Source organism: Eucalyptus grandis, chromosome 7 (assembly GCF_016545825.1).
Source record: "Eucalyptus grandis isolate ANBG69807.140 chromosome 7, ASM1654582v1, whole genome shotgun sequence".
NCBI lineage: Eukaryota > Viridiplantae > Streptophyta > Magnoliopsida > Myrtales > Myrtaceae > Eucalyptus > Eucalyptus grandis.
This window is the reverse complement of record NC_052618.1, coordinates 21,540,251-21,559,699: the sequence shown is the minus strand read 5'-3', so window position 1 is coordinate 21,559,699 and position 19,449 is coordinate 21,540,251. Positions and strand designations below refer to the sequence as shown.

Sequence of the window (19,449 nt, the reverse complement as noted above, 5' to 3'; positions counted from 1 at the left end):
CTTCTCAAACCTACAAATTAGGTTTTGTCGAAGGGAGGCTAATTTTGTGGCTGACTGGACTGCAAAGGCCCATAGCAATGGAACCCTTCCTCTTAATTGGCCCGTCTCGCCTCCTTCCTCTTTGTTGGATTTATTGTATTTGGATGCTTTGGCTGCCAGTTGTGCTCTTACCTTTCATAAATGAATTTCTCCTTTCAACCAAAAAAAAAATTAACATCCGTACAATATGTTCAAGATTAATTTTGAATGAAAACGGATCTAACTAGACATGTTGACGGGCTTATATTTGGGCTCCTTCTTACTTATCTCTCCAAATGAAGATATCTGAGTTTTTATTGTACATTCCCAACAAATGATATCTGAGTCAATAGTTGGTCGGTTGCCCACTCCCAATGCATATCAATATTTGGTGAATATTAAAAGGAAGGAATATAATGACCAACACAATTCCAAGCGATGACCATTGTGGTGTAGCAACGGAAGTCCAATAGAAAGCTTCACAGTTCAGTTTGGGGAATGAGAGTTGAGATAAAGTTGAGTAATGGAGATTCAAGTTGAGATAAGTTGATGCAATAAATACTTGGATTAAGGAGAAGTAAATGTAATACTTAGCTCACACATGAGGGGGAGATTTTTCAGATACATTAAAAAGGCTCACATAGGAGAGTTGATATGGTAGATATCTAAGTTAGCCCATAATTTATTGGCTTAAGTTTTTTGAGTGAAAGTGGATCCACTTGGATTATTGACATGCGTGGATTTGAGCTATCTCATGCCAATCTTTCCGGATAAAAGTATTGAGCTCCCGGTGCACCCTCTCAATGGGTGAGTTTATGGTCCTCAAGAAGCAACGCACCTCCTGATCAAAATCCAATTTGAAGGCTGTTAAATGGTTGAGATTTGAAGCATTTCGATGTAACAATAGAAGATTATAGGGGTGCGATGCTTCACGAGAATCATAGAATTACTCATGTTCATGCTATTCTTTCCACTTTCGTGCAACGATGATTGGAAATAAGATGGTAATAGATTTAAAAAAAAAAAAAATTATTTCATGGTATGCATAGTATTTTCTTCGTGATGTGGACAATGCCTACGTGATTATGACGTGTGTCTTACTCGAGCCATCTATGCTTATCATTTCCTTTACTAATTGAACTTATGTGAAAGCTATATTAGGGCACCCTTTATGTGCAATAAACCTTTACATTCAAACAAATACCCTCCTTTGTTTCACACGTTTGGGAAAGATCATTTTCCCTCCAACATGCTCATGTTGATTACTTCATTTCATACTTTCTCAAGTAAAAACTGGAAAAAGAAGACAGATTACTAATTATCTGGCTAGATTTATTTATTTTTTTTTGTCAAAATCTGGCTAAGATTAAGTAGGCTATGCATCAAGAAATTATTCGGTGGTGTAAGCTTAAATTTATTCATGGTGGAGAAACTACACAGCCAAAAGGGAGATAGGACGTCCAAACATATGAAAACTTATTTCGCCAAAATGACCCAATAAATATCTATGAACTTCTTCATATGGTGAAGGTAGGCACGTCCATATATTGCATAAGATCAATGCTAGCAATTAAGCGTATTCACACTTCTTCTGATTCCCAATTCATGCTCGGTATGGTAAAAAAGACAGATCTTCGACTCCTTATTCAGAGTACAAGACGATTGCTTTGTCTGTGCGTTTGCATTTGCAAACTCGATGATTCGTGTCGCCACTGCAAGCACTAAGTGGGGAAGACAAGCACCCTTTTCACTACTTGTAATCTTATTGAAAGCACAACTTCTTCTTATGAGTTGTAGACCATGTTTGAGCACGAGGGAGGTTGGGAAACTTCTAAAAAGGAACAGGAGGAGCCAGCTCATTGATAAGGGTGGGTTGGAGGGGAGGCTGATGGGGCAGCAGCAAGCATACGCTGGCAAGTTAACATCATGGGAGAAATCACTGACTTCTTAACAAACAACAGTTGTTCCCTCGACTCACTTCTACTCTACGCTGTTTCGGGAGTTGGAAACTCGGCCCCCTTTTTGCTTTTTTGTATACGAAGCTAGGAAAATTCAACTCCTAAATTTCCCCCCCAGAGAGAGAGAGCCAATCATATGTGGCATGCTACATTGAATCTATTATTACTAGACATGATGCAGACGGAACGGGTGATTAAAAAAATAATGAATTGGAAAATAAAAATAAAAAGTCAAATTATGTGATGAGTGATGTATATGAGAGAATGGAAAAGACCATAGAAAAAAAAATTGAGTCCTTGAACCACATGATGACCGACCAAAAAAAAAGAACCACGTGATGGAAATTCTATTTAAGATTTTTATTAGGTTCGCTGCTACCGTAGATTATTTTACACTGTTAGTGAAAACAATAATTAATTTTTTTATACTTACATGTTTGTCCACTTGAAAACAATAATGGGCATAGAGTGTGTTAATAATAAGGATAATGACACAAATGATTCATGAACTTTGGTCAAATACGCAATGTGATGCTTGAACTTTAAATTTCAATATAATCTTTGGCCTTTAAGGGCCTGTTTGGCAACGTGCCAAACAGTGCCAGATTCTGATTTTTTGTTCCTAAAATCAGTTTGGGACGAGAATCGCGTTTGGTAAAATTTTTGTTCCCTGAACGATTTTGGACAAGATCCGAGAATCAAAAAAAAATTTGATTCTACGTCCGAGAATTAGAAAAAGAATCAACACGGTAAAACCCTTGTTCTTCTCTTTCATCATCTCGGTTGTCGTCCGCCATCGCCCGCCGCCGTCCGCCACCGCCCGCCGCCCGCCCTGTCGCCGGTCCGCCGCGGTTGCCCGGTCCGGCGAGGTCGCGAAGGCTCGCCCGGAGCCAAGGCGAGGTCGGCGAGCTCGCCGGAGGCAAGCCCGCCATCGGCGAGGCTCGGCCTCCCGGATCGCGAGGCCCGGCCTCGCCATGGTGGCCAGCGAGCCTCGCCCAACTGCCGTGAGGCTCGCCGGCCACCGGCGAGGCTCGCCCGGCCGCCGGTGGCCGGTCGGCCTCGCCGGGGCTCGGCCTCGCCCGGCCTCGGCGGGGCCGGGCGAGCCTCGCTTCAGAGCGTCGGCGAGGCTCGGCCAACGAAGGCCGACCTCGCCGATCGCCGGTCCGGCAACCGGCCAAATGAAGAAGAAGAAGAAGGATAGGAAAAAAGGGAAAAAAAAAGGAAAAAGAAAAGAAAAAAGTAAAAAGTAAAGAAATTATTTAAAATTTATTTAAAAATCAAAAGAAATTAATTTGGAACAAAATTAATTAATACGGTACCAAACACAATTCTATTCCAGAATCAAAAATTTTGAATAGTTACCAAACGCGTTTTTACTCGAATCGGTTCAGGGAGCAAGGAATCAAAAATAATCATTTCTAGTCGAATCGGCTCAGGAACAGAATCGTTGCCAAACGCGCCCTAACTAAATATGTAATGTTGTCCGTAAACTTTTAATTTGTTTAATGAGGTTTTTTTATACACATTCAATTTAGTTCATGGACTGTATGAAATTGTTTAATGTTGTCATTCTATTAATTTAAATTCAGAGACAATATTGAATATTTTCATATAATTTAAAAACTACATTAAACAAATCCGAATGTTCGAGGATAACATTGAACAAATTAAAAGTTTAGAAACGATATTGCGCATCAGGCTAAAATTTATGAATCATATTTAACAAATTTAAAGTCCAAGCATCATATTATACATTTGAACAAAGTTTATGGACTGCTTGTCATCATTTACCCAAATTAAGCGTCCAATTTTTTATTATTTATTTTCTTTTTCTTTACTTTTATTTTTCTAAACTAAGGCAAGCATGATTTGGGTGAGAATGACCAACGACATCATCGACCTAGAGTTAGAAAAGAAAAGAAAAACAAAAGAAGGAAAAACAAAACAATTTGATAAATTGTTAAAATATTATAAAAAAAGTTATTCACATCAATGTTGATCATGTTATATAGGATGGTCAGTGCCAACGTCAGCAATTTTCAATTAAAATTAACCAAATAGACTTAATTGGCAAAATATAATAAAGTTTATGACTCAATTGACCATGTGGAAAGGTTTTAAATACAATGAGTTTAGAACTTTTTGAACAATTTTGCCTCCTAAGGAAGCCAATCAAGCTTGAAAACTATGGAAATTAGAAAATCAATGTGGATTGGGTTTTCTTTACGGATATTCAAACTTAATAAATATTCTCAACACACATCGATGCGACTGTATATAAATGCGCCCCTGTGTGCGTATATTTATTATATATAGTTATTACATGAACATAGTACGTTAGGGCTAGTGAGTGCAGCACATCTTAGCATATTCCTTATCAATATAATTATGCCCCAACGACTTCCTCAAAAGCCATAATAATTTGCATGGAAACGTGGGGGGTGTGATTGATTAAAGAAGTCCACCTACCATGTAATCCCACATGATGAACCATCAATGCAAATTATGGACTCAAGGAGCACAGGGCCCGCCCTGATGAGGATTGTTGAGGAGAAATTGAAGGAAATCTTAAAAAACAACCCGTTCTCCTTCACATTGAGTGCCCATTATTATTATTATTATTATTATTATTATTAAGTTGTGTTTTTCTCCAACACTGTTGCAATAAACTTTCTCCAAATCAGGTTTTCATGGCGGGTTTCGAAAAATGTAGGTGGTAATGTCGTTTATGATTCATCAATTGGAATGCGATATCACTATTGAATTATATTGCATCGCTTGACCATAAGATTTTTATGTTCTTTATATATATGTGACCTTCCATCACATATCAACTTAACCATTTGAGTTGAACTTTTTAACATGATATCGGGATTTAGTCTCTTTCTCTTGTGTGTCTTGTTAGTCGAATTTCCACATATCACTCCAAATCCGACTGGCAAGTGAGACGAGATGTCGAAACATCACTGCCTATCATATTTCTAGATTGGACGTTCTAACGGACATGAATAAACTATGTAGGGAAAATGAAAATAAAAATAATCTTTGTTTTTCTTTTTTAAAATATTTTTTTGCCAATGCATAGGATGACAAAAGATGCCAGATAGATGTGGATTGGATTTCAAGCAAAGGCTTTGAGACGTGGAGCCTTTCTTCATTATCTCGTCTTAGCTGTAGCTGTTGTTGGATTGCACCAACCGCTAATCTTGGTGCCTTTGGCCCTGTCGTTTTTTACCCATAACTTTCTGTTTACGATGTTGGTGAGATTGGGTACTATTTGATGTTACAGGCTCACATAAGCCAAAATGAGCTCGCAACGACCGTTAGATCTCGCGAAACTAACGTCAACTATTCTTGAGAAAAAAAAAATCTTGAATGTACTAGATCGATGCAGGAGAGTGGCTCCATTAAGATTGCCGAGAGAGGTGGACTGATCGAGGTGCACAAAAGCCAACTAAAATAGGTTTGAAACAGAAATCCATTTGGTAAAGTAATTTGATTTTTCTATTTCTAAAACAGATTTTTATTCTAGAAATAGATTTGAAGAAGAAATCATAAGCTAAAATTTTTAACTTATAAATTTCTGAAATAGAAATTAAGAAATCAATTTATGGCCATAAATGAATTTATGTTCCAAAAAATTTGTCATGTGTACCCATAGCACCTTATGGTCAAAACCCAAAAAATGAAGAACTTAAATTTGTTAGATGAAGGAATAGTAAATATACTACTACCACCGGCCATGGTGGTTTTGCTGGATAAGAGCTCCATTGATCATTCCCCAAAGGTGAGAGGTTCAAAACCCAGTAAATGCATTTGGTGTATTAAGTATGGCGCCGGAGTGATGAGTCATCCGCTAGCATCACTCCAAGGTTTGCTCGCCGGCTACCGGTTATACAAAGTTCCCCGGGTCATCAAAAAAAAAAAAATACTACTTGTTTGGTGCACGTGCATTGGTGCATCATGATTGTTGGAATGAATGAAATTCTACATTAGATTTTCCACATCTGCGATTTAAATTGAACTAAATGACCATGCAACCAATGCATCACAAATGTCAATTGAGGTGCAACATCATTCATGAATAACCTTTTCCTATCTCGCCTTTTGATTCAAGATTCAAACTCTTAAATCTTTTGAAAAAGAGAGGCATTGATGTCATTGAGAATGTCCACCTTTCTTTCTGGGTAGAGCAATATGAGGCACGGTTCGATAAAATAAATCACATGCTTTCCAAAAGTTTCTACAGAATGTTTCGCAATGAATTGCATCGATCTCTGTTTTTAGAAAAGTTTCTTCCTAATACTTTGCATTTTCGGAAATTACTACAACATTTCCCGTCAAACTACCTTAAATTTGAATAATGATTGAAAAGTTGAGGTGATCATAATGTGCTGCTAATGCGACGTCCAAACTTACATAAGAAAACACGGGAAGCACAGTTGATTCATTTCGATTGCTCCTGCTGTTGACATCTAATGTTGATAAGATGAGCTTATAATGATCGATCCCGAATTACCGTGCCCGCCAGCTCGGAAACTGAGTAGCTCCTTCACCAGCTCGATCAGTTCCTTCTCCGACAAGCATCATTTTTTTATAAACCCTCGAGACTTGAGATCAAAACAATTAGAGAATTTATAAGAGGAAGAGGAAGCAAGGGCAACCTTGACCAGTGGCGGCGCGACAGCTCAGCCTGGTGGCCGGTCCCTCCGGTGCGCCCCCCCTCGTACGAACCAGATCTCCACCACCGCCATAACCACCATTCTTGGCGTGCAATCGCAGAAACCATTGTTGCCGATTTTCTCCCTCTAGGCCCCCACTCCACAAATTTATAATTCTTTTTCATATTATTTTCTAGTAATTATTACTATTACTAATGTCACCGTTACTATTACTTAGGGGCGGCGGAATCGAGGTGGATGTAGGAAATGGAAAGCCAATGTATCTATACGTGGATATCTATAGGAGATCATTATGCGGGAGTTTCGCTAAATATTTACTAATAAAAACCATTTAGACCATCTTAATTAATTGAGAGTCGAGAAATTAAAAGAAAAATTAACTTCAAACTTCTTTTTCAGAGGTTATCTATCTTTAACAACTCAATCAATCTCACTAGTCCTCAATCAATCTCACTCCTCAGCGACTCCAATTGAGCACTCTATAAGTCTTTCATGAAAATGCTCACAACAATCCATAAGATTTTGATAATCTAGCTTATGTTACGAAGTCACACATTTTAGTATGATTTTCTGTGACATCTTTAAATGGTAATCAAACATTAAAGTTGGTTACCTTCTCATAAGGATTATGCACAAGATTCTGATAATTTAGCTTATGTTACAAAGTCCCACGTATTTTGGTATGATTTTTTGTGGTACCATTGAATGATAATCAGACGTTAAAGTTACTTACCTTCTCATAAGATTATACACAAGAAATATAATATTATATAAAGTTAATATCATAAAAAAATTCAAAATTTATACATTTTGAACAAATTTATTCTAAATTAATTAAATCATAAATTGTTATATCTGCAAAAAATTTATCATTTGTTATTTTTCATTAAATTTTATTGTCAAATTGATGAGTTACAGACACATAACAGTTGACAAATAAAATTGGTTTGGAGTTTTATCATTTGTTTGTCATAGGCATACTAATTTGTGATTTTTTGTTATATTAATTCAATTAAACGAAAATAAATGGAGAGTAAATTTATTATAGATACATAAGTTTTGGATTTTTATGTAAATTTATCATAAATATATAAATTTTGAGATTTTGAAGGTATTAATCTATTTCACTAACTGTTTTTGTAACGTACGTTATCGACACTTCAAGATGAAATATTTTTCTTTATTTGTTGTAAATGAAAATATATATATATTTTTATAGACCTGCAAATTTTTTAATTGTACTATTATGATGAAGCGACTGAACTTAGCTGCACAGCCCCCGAGCCAAAGCGCCTATTTATCTTGTCCCTTCTCCTCCCCTCTGTCCTCGTGCACTCCCTTCCCTCTGCTCTGCTCTGCTCTGCTCTGCTCTCTGTCCCTGTGTGCGCACGTTAGCCCCGCCGCCGCCGGAGAAGTGCGCACATTAGCCCCACAGTGACGAGACAGAGCGGCCCCCCGCTTCTTTCCACAAAGCCGCCGCCGCCATGGATCAGCTCCGCCGCCCGCTGCTGCTGCTCGGGCTCATCTGCATTGCCCTCGCCGGCGCCTCCGCCCAGGGCCCCTCCACCGCCCCCACCACCACGCCCGCCCCTCCCACGCCTACCACCCCCGCCGCCGCCCCGCCCCCCACCACCACCACCCCCCGCCCACGAGCTCCCCCTCCCGCCGTGACGGCCCCGCCCCCGGCGACCGCTCCCTCCCCCGCGACCCCGCCCCGGTGTCCGCCCCGCCCCCGGCCACCCCGCCGCCCGCCACCCCGCCCCAGTCAGCGCTCCCCGCCGGCGACTCCTCCTCCCGCCACTCCTCCCCCGCCACCCCTCCCCCGGCGACCCCTCCTCCCGCCACTCCTCCCCGGCGACTCCTCCCCCGGCCACCCCGCCCCCGGCCGTCCCGCCGCCCTCTCCCCGCGTCCCCGCCGGCCCTCGTCCCAGCACCGGCCCCGGCGACGAAGCCGACGTCCCCGTCGCCGTCGCCCTCGTTGCTGAGCCCTCCGGCGCCGCCGACGGTGGCTCCCGCGCCGAGCCTGAGCCTCGGGGCTCCGAGCCCGTTGCAGAGTGATCAGGTACGCACCGCTTCCCTCACGAAGTTCAGTGAAGTTCGCGAGCTCTTCTTCTTGTTGTGCTGCGAAACCGTCCTAAAAAGACGGCGAACGTAAGCTTATGGCCGACGGATTTTGCTTAGGTCAGGAGCCACTTAGCCAGTGGAGTTTGCCTAGAAAGACGGGAAAAAAATATTATTGTTAGATTCTTTTAGATCCATTATGAATAGTTTCACTATTCAGATTGATAGATCTCATCCGAGGGATGGATTGACATTTTATCAAATTGAATGCTCTCCAGTTTCACTTATAAAGAGAAAAAAAAAGGGTTTACTAGTCTAAATAGGTCTTCGGGTTAATACGATTAAAATCTAGATCAATACCTTAGAACAGTTAAAATGTATGTGTTAATACCAGTGACAGACCCTGCAAATAGATCTGAGTTAGATAATGACAAATCCGATGTGGAAAAATCATGGAAACTTAATGAGAGTACATTTAGGTCAGAAGTATTAGTTTGAGATTTTTTCATGAAAAAAAAAATAGTTTTATATAATTGTGCTAGAAGATATCAATTTGAAATTTTTAATGATATTAACCCTAGCCTCCTTTTGTAATTGATGTCTGCAGTTAATACCGTGGTTCTTGGATTGGTGAAGGATTTGGGTTGGGTGTGGGTCTGGACCAAAATTTAATGGGCCTGACTAGCTTGCGGGGGTGTGCTGTGTTAGGGCTAAGGGGTTGGGCTATGGAAATGACGTAGCCAAGATTTCTAAATTTGGAATTTTGCAAAAGCAAAAGAATTAGAAAATAGAGATGGAAGTCTAGGCTGAAAGTCCCTTAAAACTTGGGTTTTTCAATTGGATGAATTAGCTAATTTCTTTCTCGACGAGATCTTTATGATCTCGTCACAAAATTAGAATTTGAACTGGTGGGGTAGTTAGGTGGCAGTTCTTTCTCGATGAGATCTTTATGATCCATAAGATCTTTTTCGAAGATGATGTCGCGGCGTCTCCATCTTTAGCTTAGTCTGAAAGAATGACATTCCTTTGAAATACTCAAGTTCTGTCCTCAGTTGCCAGCATTTGTTCAGGAGTGTTCATTGTTTAGAGCTGCGTGATCTTATTGCACTCCTGACTGCAAAGCCCTCTTCTTTTTCACTTGCTGCAAAAAATGCTGCAAGCCCTTTCTTTGTTCCTGCTATAATTCCTGTCTGTTAATGATTTCACAAGATGGGGTTTCACGATTAGACCTCGTGGCGTTAGGTACTGGTAATTGTCGACAAATTATGACCAACCAACTACACCATTGCGTATGTTAAGTATCCGAAAATCTTGTTCAGCTGTCGTGTTTTCGCCCGGCGACAATAGGTAGAGCAATCATGATCTTGATTGATCCAGTACAGTTGCTGAGGGAATCTACTTTCCATAAATTCTGGGAAGATGTTGACATGAAAAGGTTACTGGGCTAAATCAAGAACTCATCTGTCAAATCCTTCAGTGCCCCTAAACAACCTGATTTAGATCTAACCGGGCTTCATTTTCTTGGGTCATTATCTTGTTATAAACGCTGAGTTTCTTCCTCTTCTATGCAGAGTGGGGCAGAGAAGATCTTGTCGGTCCAGAACATGGTGGGCAGCTTGGCTTTGGGCTGGGCTCTCATGGGGTTGCTACTCTAGAGCATTATGATATACAGCTTCATGATTTAGTTCTATTTACTCCTGTCTCCATACTATGTTATTTCACCACTATCTTTGATGGGACTACTGCATGTATTTTCAGCTCTTTTTGTATTTTTTTTTTCCCACACATTTGAGTTGGATTCTTTGGGAGAGATTTTTGAGGAGGGGAGGTTCCTGTTGTTGAGGAGATCTGTTATTTGCATGTGTTTGTTAAACTAGCAAAACCTCTCTCTCTCTCTCTTCTTTTTCCATGTTTCAGCCTTGCGTTATAAATCGTATAGTTCAAAAGTCTCTGGTGAGCTCAATTTAAGTTCAATGCTGCAACTGTAACCTATCTATATCTTTATAGGCATAAAAACTAATTAAAATGTCACATATTATGAACCTAAACTTGATTCCGACCACTTACGAGATGCACAAAATATTCAATAAATCTAAATAAATTTTAAATTATATATATTTTTTACAATCTTCATAAGCATCAAAAGATCTTTGACATACTTACCTTTTCACCAAACAAAAAAAAGAAAAGATCTTTGACATATAAGGGTGTGTGTAAGATGATCACAAATGGGATTCCTTGCACTTAACTATAGAGAAAAGAACAAAAGAATTAGCATTTTTTCGCGTTCCATGCTCGAACTTTCATAAATGTTAAACTTTTTTATATAACTAGCTTTATAGCCCGCGCGCGATGTTCAGTCGATTAAAGAACAATAACTTTTAAATGAAAAATACAACATCCAATTGTGTGAACTTTAGAGGAGATAGGACCTCATATGACTAACCCTTTTTGCCATCAATATTTCTGTACTTGCTTATTTGGATTGGGCCACCACTCGACCTCTCTCGCACGGATTCCTCGTTCAAACGACTCCTAGCTCCGTGCACTCTGCGTACCACAAACAAGCAAGTGCCCTCGAGGTGAACTTTATGGGGTGTCAGAATCCAATCGGAAAACGGAATTGAAATCAAGCCAAACTTAATCAATATTTCGTGCAAGTTTGGTTCAGTTGAAATAATTGACAAAATAAATGTGCTTCTTTTTCTGGTTTGGATTATTTCGATTTGGTTCGGTTAACAAAGCCGAACCGCAACCAAAATCTCAACAAAACTGAAGCCTCAACTTAAAAGTCTCTCTTCTTAGTTCGGTTCATGCTCATTTCGGGGCACGAAGGAAAACCAAAAACTAATACAATCCAAACCTATCCGAATCGGGTTTTCATATTAGTTCATACTTAGTTTGGAGCACAATTCGATTTCGTTCAACTGCTCACACTATCGGTTTGATTCAAATTTCTTAAAATCCAACCGAACTATTGACACCCCTAATAAACTTTCACGGACCTTTTGATACTCAATTCAAAATTGCTTTAGAGAATGTAATGGTAGTGTGATGGCCAATGTGTGCAAAAAATTCTCCCACCTCAAGTGGGTTTATTTTGGAAAATTTATACTTACTTTGATAGCCGGCGACTTTCCAAATTTTGGAGAAGTTGCATCATTGGGCATTCTTTCTCCAAAATGAGGGTAAAACCGCTAGCGGAGGCACGGTTGTTCGGGTCCGGATCACTGAATTCGGACTCCCTTTTCGCCCACTTTTCCGGATACTCCATCTCATTCTTCTTCCTGAACTGAATTGGACCTTTAGTTGATGAACCGGCCTCGCTTCTGGTTCGTTGGAAAAATCAGCTGACTTCTCCCTTCTTCATTGATCTTACAAAAAATCGACTTGTTGCGAGTCTGAGTTTGATCGATATAAGCATATAAACATATCAAATCATGTCAATTTGTGCCAAAAAAAATTGTCAAGATTAGGAAATTGCCCCTTTTTTGGCTGCCTTTGGGAATAGGCCTTGGACACCCAAAGCCCTTTTGGGCAAATATTGAGTGTTTGAGATAAATTTTACAAACTCCCTTAGGGGAAAGTTAGCATTATGTAAGCTGAAAGCCCAAGGCTAATTTTGGGGTGCCTTGGGCTTTTAGCTCTCTTAGCATGCAAATATTGACCGTTCATCTTCTTCGTTCACTATTCATCTTCTTCGTTGAAGGCGGCCGTCGGGGTTGCATAGGGCTACGAGGGGTCAGCAACAAGCTATAGGAAGGCTAGTGATAGTCATAGTGACCCAAGCGACCATCGCTGGGGGTCGCGGTGACCTTCGCGAGGGGCCATGTGATTTGGGTTGTTGTGACCTTGCCGGGGCCATGCGACCTCAAGCGAAGGTCACGCAACTCCCCGACGAGGTCGCGTGACCCCAAGTGGCCCTCATCGAGGCCACACAACCTTAAGCGAGGGTCGCTATCGCGACCTACCCCTCAAGGGGAGGGAATAGGTTTATGGGTATTGTCTAAAGATCGGGCCTACGACCCATGATTAGGCACAGGTTCTCTTGAACCCATATCTCGCGCGACATTAGAGGATTTATAAGAATTTTATAATAAGAAGTCGCCACTCACCTAAACCAAGTGAGGCGTGAGAGTATACCTTACTTCCTACGCAATCAGAGAATCTAGATTCAAGAACTTGATTACACTAATTAATCAATTAGTACTATTTTAGTACCTAATCTTGTTTATTCTTTTTTAAATGATGTTTTTGTCAGGCAACCTAGATTGATTTTATACCTATCCACTAACGATCATACAAGTGCACAATCATTAAAATAATAATTAGTAACCAAGGTGATAACTCTATAAAAATAGAGTTATTTTACCTATTTTAGACAACAATTAATGCAATATCTATGAGAAAATATTTGGATTTCCTTCTGATTATTTCGAATTTTCCTTATTTATGCAGAATAATGAGATATGGAGAAAATAAGGAAAAAATCGCAAAAATCAGGAATTCAAATCAAAAAAGGCAATGGAAGATAAATATCAAATTAGGGAATCATTGATTTTATTCCCTAATATTATTTGTAAGTGTTGAGAGATAGATATCAAATCAAAATCCTCTTATTTACTCCCTGATTTTGTGCGCAATTACTTGGAGATAAGAATCTTGGATATGTCCTATGAATAAAAGAACATTGAGAGGCAGAGAGTTAAGTTTTTGTTAGATCGATTTTCATTATTCTGAGTGTTTTTCAAATATTTTGAAGAGAAGATAAAAGTAGTGACAGAATTCTTGTTCTTTAATTCAAGATGCTGTGTTTAATTTATTTTTTTATTTATTCTACTATGTTCTAATTTTCTTTTGTTAAGGCTATAATGTAGCCTAATGATGATGTGAACTTCATGAATTTTTATATTTTGCAATTAATTTCATTCATGTGAGTTATATATTATTGTGCATAATGTTTTTGAGTGATTAGCCGCCACTTGAATGATCTGATGTACATGTTTGAGACTGAGAAGTAATAATATACAATTGCTCATTATAATATATAACCATGAATTAAACGTGAATAGAGATATACCGTATTATTTGTGTAGCTTTCGATGATAAAGCGATCCAAAAGACTCATTGTAAGCCGAGAATATTCATAATTTTTAATACACTTATGTTTATTTTAATTCACATAGAGATATAGTTGATTAATAAATTGAATAGGAATATGATAGTAAATAGAATAAGAAATTCTGTTATCACATATTTGATATCGTCCTTGTACCCACAACAATATGAAATTAATATCTAGTGGTTATGGTGAAATCGGATACTCTAACATATTTATCCAATTGATTTACTGCATTTAGTCTCCAAAATTTGTTTTTAATTTATTCTCAATTATATTTTGATCTGTTAGATAAATTTTAGAATTAATCTTTAGTTTAATTATCATCGATCTCCGTGGGACGATCAAGTATTTAATTAGTTTAATCTTTTTTAGTATTTAATTAGTTTAGAAATTCTAAATGTAAGTGAACGTGTCGATCAAGTAATATAATGATAAGAAAGAGTATCGTCCCACGGAGATCGATGATTAATAAACTAATTAAATACTAAAATAGATTAAAATTTATCTAACAGATCAAAATATAATTGAGAATAAATTAAAAACAAAATTTGGAGACTAAATGTAGTAAATCAATCAGATAAATATGTTAGAGCATCCGATTTCACCATAACCACTAGATATGAATTTCAGATTGTTGTGGGTACAAGGACTATCAAACATGTGATAACGGAATTTCCTAATCTATTACTATTCTATCTCTAGGTATAACAAATCTACTTGGTTTATTAATCCATTATATCTCTATGTGAATTAAAATAAATATAAGTGCATTAAAAATTATGAATATTCCCGCTTACAATGAGTCTTTTGGATCACCGAAAGTTATACAAATAACGCGATATATCTCTATCCAAGTTTAATTCATGGTTATATATTATAATGAGCAATTGCATATTATCACTTATCAGTCTCAAATATCAACATCAGATCATTTAAGTGGTGGCCAGTCACTCAAAAGCATTATGCACAATAATATATAACTCACATGAATGAAATCAATTGTAAAACATAAAAATCATGAAATTCACATCATCATGGTTAAGCTACATTGTAGCCTTAACAAAAGAAAATTAGAACATAACAAATGAAGAAATAAAAATATAAATCAAATCCAACATCTTGAATCAAAGAACAAGAATTCTGTCAGCACTTTGGTATTCTCTTCAAAATACTTAAAAAAAACTCTAAAAATAATGAAAAACGATCTAACGAAAACCTAACTTCTCTCTCCCTCAATGTTCTCCTATTCATAGGATATATCCAAGATGCTTATCTCCAAGAAATTACGCACAAAGTTAAAGAGTAAATCAAAGGATTTTGATTTGATATCTATCTCCCAATACTTGCAGATAACATTATAGAATAAAATCAAGCATTCCCTAATTTGATGTCCATCTTCCATTGTTTTTTTTTTTTTTTTTTTTGAATTCCTGATTTTTGCCATTATTTTCCTTATCTTCTCAATATCTCATTATTCTGCATAAATAAAGAAAATTCAAATAGTTAGAAGAAAATCCAAATATTTTTTCATAGATATTGCATTATTTGTTGCCTAAAATAGGTAAAATAACTCTATTTTTATAGAGTTATCAAACCAAGTGATTAAATAAATTGTATGGAAGAGCAAAAATTTAACATCAAAGAAAAGATAAATACTAATCCTAACTAGATTAAAGGGAAGCCAAAATCAACATACCAAAATTGCACAATCGAGGATAGTCGTCTTTAAGGACAACTAAAACCTCTTGAGTAGGAATCTAAATTGAAAGACTTCCATTTTTTAGAAGAAAATGAACTAAGAGATTAATTTAAACATTTTTAAATATTTTTTAATTAATATTTTTAAAAAAAATTATTGAATTTTTTTGGAAAAATTGAATTTTTGAATTTTCCAAAACCTTTTGATTTTTGATTGTTTTTTTGGTGTCTTTCTAATTACTACTAAATTTTTTAGACTTTTCTGAATTTTGGAATTTTCTGAGAAATTTTGAATTTTCCTTAATTTTCTTGTTTTAATTAATTTTAAAAAAACTCGAATTTTCAATATTTTCTGAAATTTTTTGAAATTTTTTAATGTTCTTTGAAAGTTGTTAAATTTTTGGAAAATATTTTGATTTTTCCTATTTTCGAAATTTTTTAATTTTTTTTTAAATTTTTAATATATTTTTAATATTTAATATTATTTTATTCGAAAAAGGGTTCGACCGGGTGGGACCGATCCAATCCGAGCCCATGTGGATTAAAAAAGGAAAGCCTTTTTTTTAAATTTGTTTAATTAATTTTTAAATCTATTTTTTTGTAATATTTTAATTTTTTTTTTAAATGATCTTTGTAATTCCCTTTTTCGTCTTTTCCTCACTTCGTCCTTTTCCCTGCACACTCTGCTCGTTGATCCTTCCCAAAGCCAACACTTGCATGTTATGGTTTTCTATTTTTTATAACCTTTTTTTGTTTTGCTTTTTTGCTTTTTTAATTCTTTATTTATTTATTTTCTTTACTTCGTCCCTTCCCCCTGCACGCCTTCAACCCTCCCGAAGGCTGTCTTCTCCTTCCACGCGACACTCTTCACGAAATTTGTTTCTTTACCAAAACTCATTCAAACAATAACAACAACCGAAGCACCCAGCATCCCTTCCAACACCAAATCACCCTGACCGGCGCAAATCACCGCCGGCCATCTAACTCCGGCAACGGCTGAACCAATTTCGGATGCGGACATCACCCGGCTTAAACATACATAATTACTCCACGAGAATCGCATGAAATCATAACGAAAACATAAAAAAAGGGGCACGGTCCCGCATATATATGACCAAGCACAAATCAGAACGAGTTTGAACTCAGGTTGTTTCTCGGTTCTCTTTGAGACATTTTGTCAAGCATATGTGGTGCATCAGCTAGAAGGAGGACCTAGGCTCGGTTGGAGCAGAAAACATCAACACGACATGCACGAGCGACACACTCAAGATCCGCTAAGGGACATATTAATCACACTCGAACAGATATGAACACAGCAAGTATCATGACATACTCACGGGCTCAAATCTCTTTCAGGCATTTCAACAACCGGTTAGCATACACAACAGAAACGAAGGATCTTCGGACTGGTATGGACTCGAACACGAGCCTAGATGTCTATCCACATGCACTAGGACATCTACGAGCTTTCATGGAGGACCGGTGAGGCCGGAGCTCGCGCCCGAGACCTCGAAAAGAAGCTCATGGCTTAGGGAAGCCTACCTGGTTCGGGTGGCGAGCAACGGGCGTACTTCATGCGACGGCGAAACGCTCTCTGAGTCTCACTCTCTCCCTTTGGCTCGCCCTCTACTCTCTCAAGCTCTCTCCAACTCTCTGTCCTTCACTTGCTCCTCTCTCGCTTTTTAAGCATCGACGCGCATGGCCTTCTGCCAAGCCAGCTGTTGCTGCCGGTCTGCCTCCCGACCACCAACTCCGGTGCGAGGCTCATGCCTGCCCCTTCTAACCCTGTCCTTCCTCTTGCTCGCGTACGCCCGCCGCCTTTCTGCAGAATGCGTAAAGGACAAAGAGAGAGAGGGGGAAAGAAGGCCGGGCTCATCATGGGCAAAATAAAAGAAAGGTGGACCGGCCCAGGCGAAGAGGAAGAAAAAGGAAAGAGAGAGTGGCCGGGCTGACCTGCCCCCGGCCCGGTCTCATCTTTCCCATTTTCCTTTTTTTTTCTTTTCTTTTCTCTTTTTTTTGTAATTAATTTCTTTTGATAATTTTTTAATCTTTTTCTTTTTTATGACAAATTTTTTGGAAGAAATTAAGAAAAGACCATTCAATGTGTGGTGCAATAATGAAAACACAATACCTTTTAATGATTTTTTTAGCGACTAATTCTCAATTTTGTATGTGATTAAGTCCTAAATAAGATAGTAAAATTTAGGTATCAACCGTCGCGAAACCACTCAACGAGGTGGCGTGACCCTAGGTGGCCCTCGCTGAGCCTGCGCTTGGGGTCGCGCAACCCAAGTGAGACTCTCGCCTAAGGTCACGCAGCCTCAATGAGGGCCACGCTTAGGTCGTGCAGCCTCAACAAGGGCCACCTAAGTCGCATGACCCTTGCCGAGGGTTGCGCAACCCTTGCCGGTGATCGCTCAACCCTAGGCAGCCCTTACTGGTGGTCTCCAGGGGCCACCCGAGATCTAGCAACCTCAAACGATGGCTGCCACCAACGATTTGGATGGCCAACAACCACTATCCTTCACCGAGAAACTATTTATTTTATTTTTTTTAATAATAAAAGTCCTTTGTAAATATAAATCTTCCAAACACTAGTTTGCTCAAAAGTACTTTACAATAGACTTTTAGATTACAATTTACCAAACATAATTTGCCTTTTGAAAAATCCATTTAACTTAAAACTCTTTGCATTTCTCTAAATAATTTTCCCAAAAGTCCAACCAAATGTACCTTTAATCTACCTTGTGGCAAGTTAGACTCGGCCCATTATGGATAGTTGTGATTTGACAATAAGATGCTTGACATCCTGCGGATCCTACAATAGCCTAGATTGTTCGGTTTTGTTTTGAAAAACCTCCCATAAAACGCATGAAATCTTATTTAAACACAAATTTTTGTTGTTCAAAAAATTTAAACTCGGGTTCCTTCCACAGATTTTATTCAGGTTCGAAGGCATCCCGGCTCTAGAGTGAAAAAACGGAAGTGTATGAAAAGGTATAGGACGTGGAAAATCAAAGTATCAAGAGACGTAAATCGCTGGAGGAAATTAAAGTCGTACAAAATGCAGATAGAGATGAATGCAAATGTAGGATTGAAACCATATATATTCATGCAATGTTTTTAGACTCTTAAACGAGACCAGTAGTACTGACAAAAAAAAAAAAAACGAGACCAGTAGATGAAACACAAAAGTCAAATTTACATGACGCATCACAAACGGAACACTACTCAAACCGAAACTGAAGAAGGATCCGAAAGACATCGAAAACGAAAGAGATTTCATGAAAACTAAAGACCAAAGAAGATTCGATAGAGTTATGACATAGATCGAGCATCTCTTCTTCGTTCAATCTTCGTACTTGTACCCCAATTCACAGCGACAAACAGCTAACTCTTCAGTCCATATTGAAGTTCTGTGTTCTTCAGAACAACATGAATGACCGAGGATATTTTGCTCGCAGGCACGAATTCTGGACAGAACATGAGTAGTGCTTGGAACTTAAGACAGAATTTTTTCTTTTTTTCTTTTTATACCACGATGCAATAGACTTTCATTCCACATTTATTTACATTTATAAAGTAATTTTATAGATTGGACCTGAGCAAGTCCTTAAAAGGCTCATAGGGGAAACGGGCGGGAGAACGGCCCTGGGGTGAGAGATCCCACGCTATCCTCATATTCTCTCTATATCGGAAAGATGAAGATAAACAGGGAATTAAGAGGCGTCATGGTAGTGAAGGTAGACACCACGTCAGGCGTCACGGTGGTGAAGGTAGACACCACGTCAGAACTTTGATTCTAGTTACTACTGGGTAGGCAGGTATAATAATCTCCCGTGCCTAGAGTGAATGAGGGTGGGTTCAATGCCCACAATTGAATTGATGCGCCTTATGGCATTGTCCTCAA

General features: G+C 38.4%; 1 protein-coding gene and 1 long non-coding RNA gene across 3 annotated transcripts; one reads left to right on the top strand and one right to left on the bottom strand.

The window, feature by feature from the left end:
- Positions 1-7,907: 7,907 nt before the first annotated feature.
- LOC120295974 (classical arabinogalactan protein 9-like) lies at positions 7,908-10,374 on the top strand. Its single transcript, XM_039317608.1, has 3 exons — positions 7,908-8,038; positions 8,132-8,720; positions 10,291-10,374. The coding sequence occupies exons 1-3, from the start codon at positions 7,908-7,910 to the stop codon at positions 10,372-10,374; spliced, it is 804 nt and encodes a 267-aa protein (XP_039173542.1).
- Positions 10,375-11,011: 637 nt separating this feature from the next.
- Positions 11,012-17,368, bottom strand: LOC108960784. Of its 2 annotated transcripts, none has more exons than XR_005552985.1 (3): positions 17,082-17,368; positions 11,839-12,120; positions 11,012-11,269 (listed from the first exon to the last, which is right to left on the bottom strand). It is a non-coding gene; the product is annotated as an uncharacterized LOC108960784 (long non-coding RNA). The 2 variants fall into 2 exon arrangements; XR_001988805.2 differs by having other exon boundaries at positions 11,839-12,093.
- Between the last annotated feature and the right edge of the window lie 2,081 nt (positions 17,369-19,449).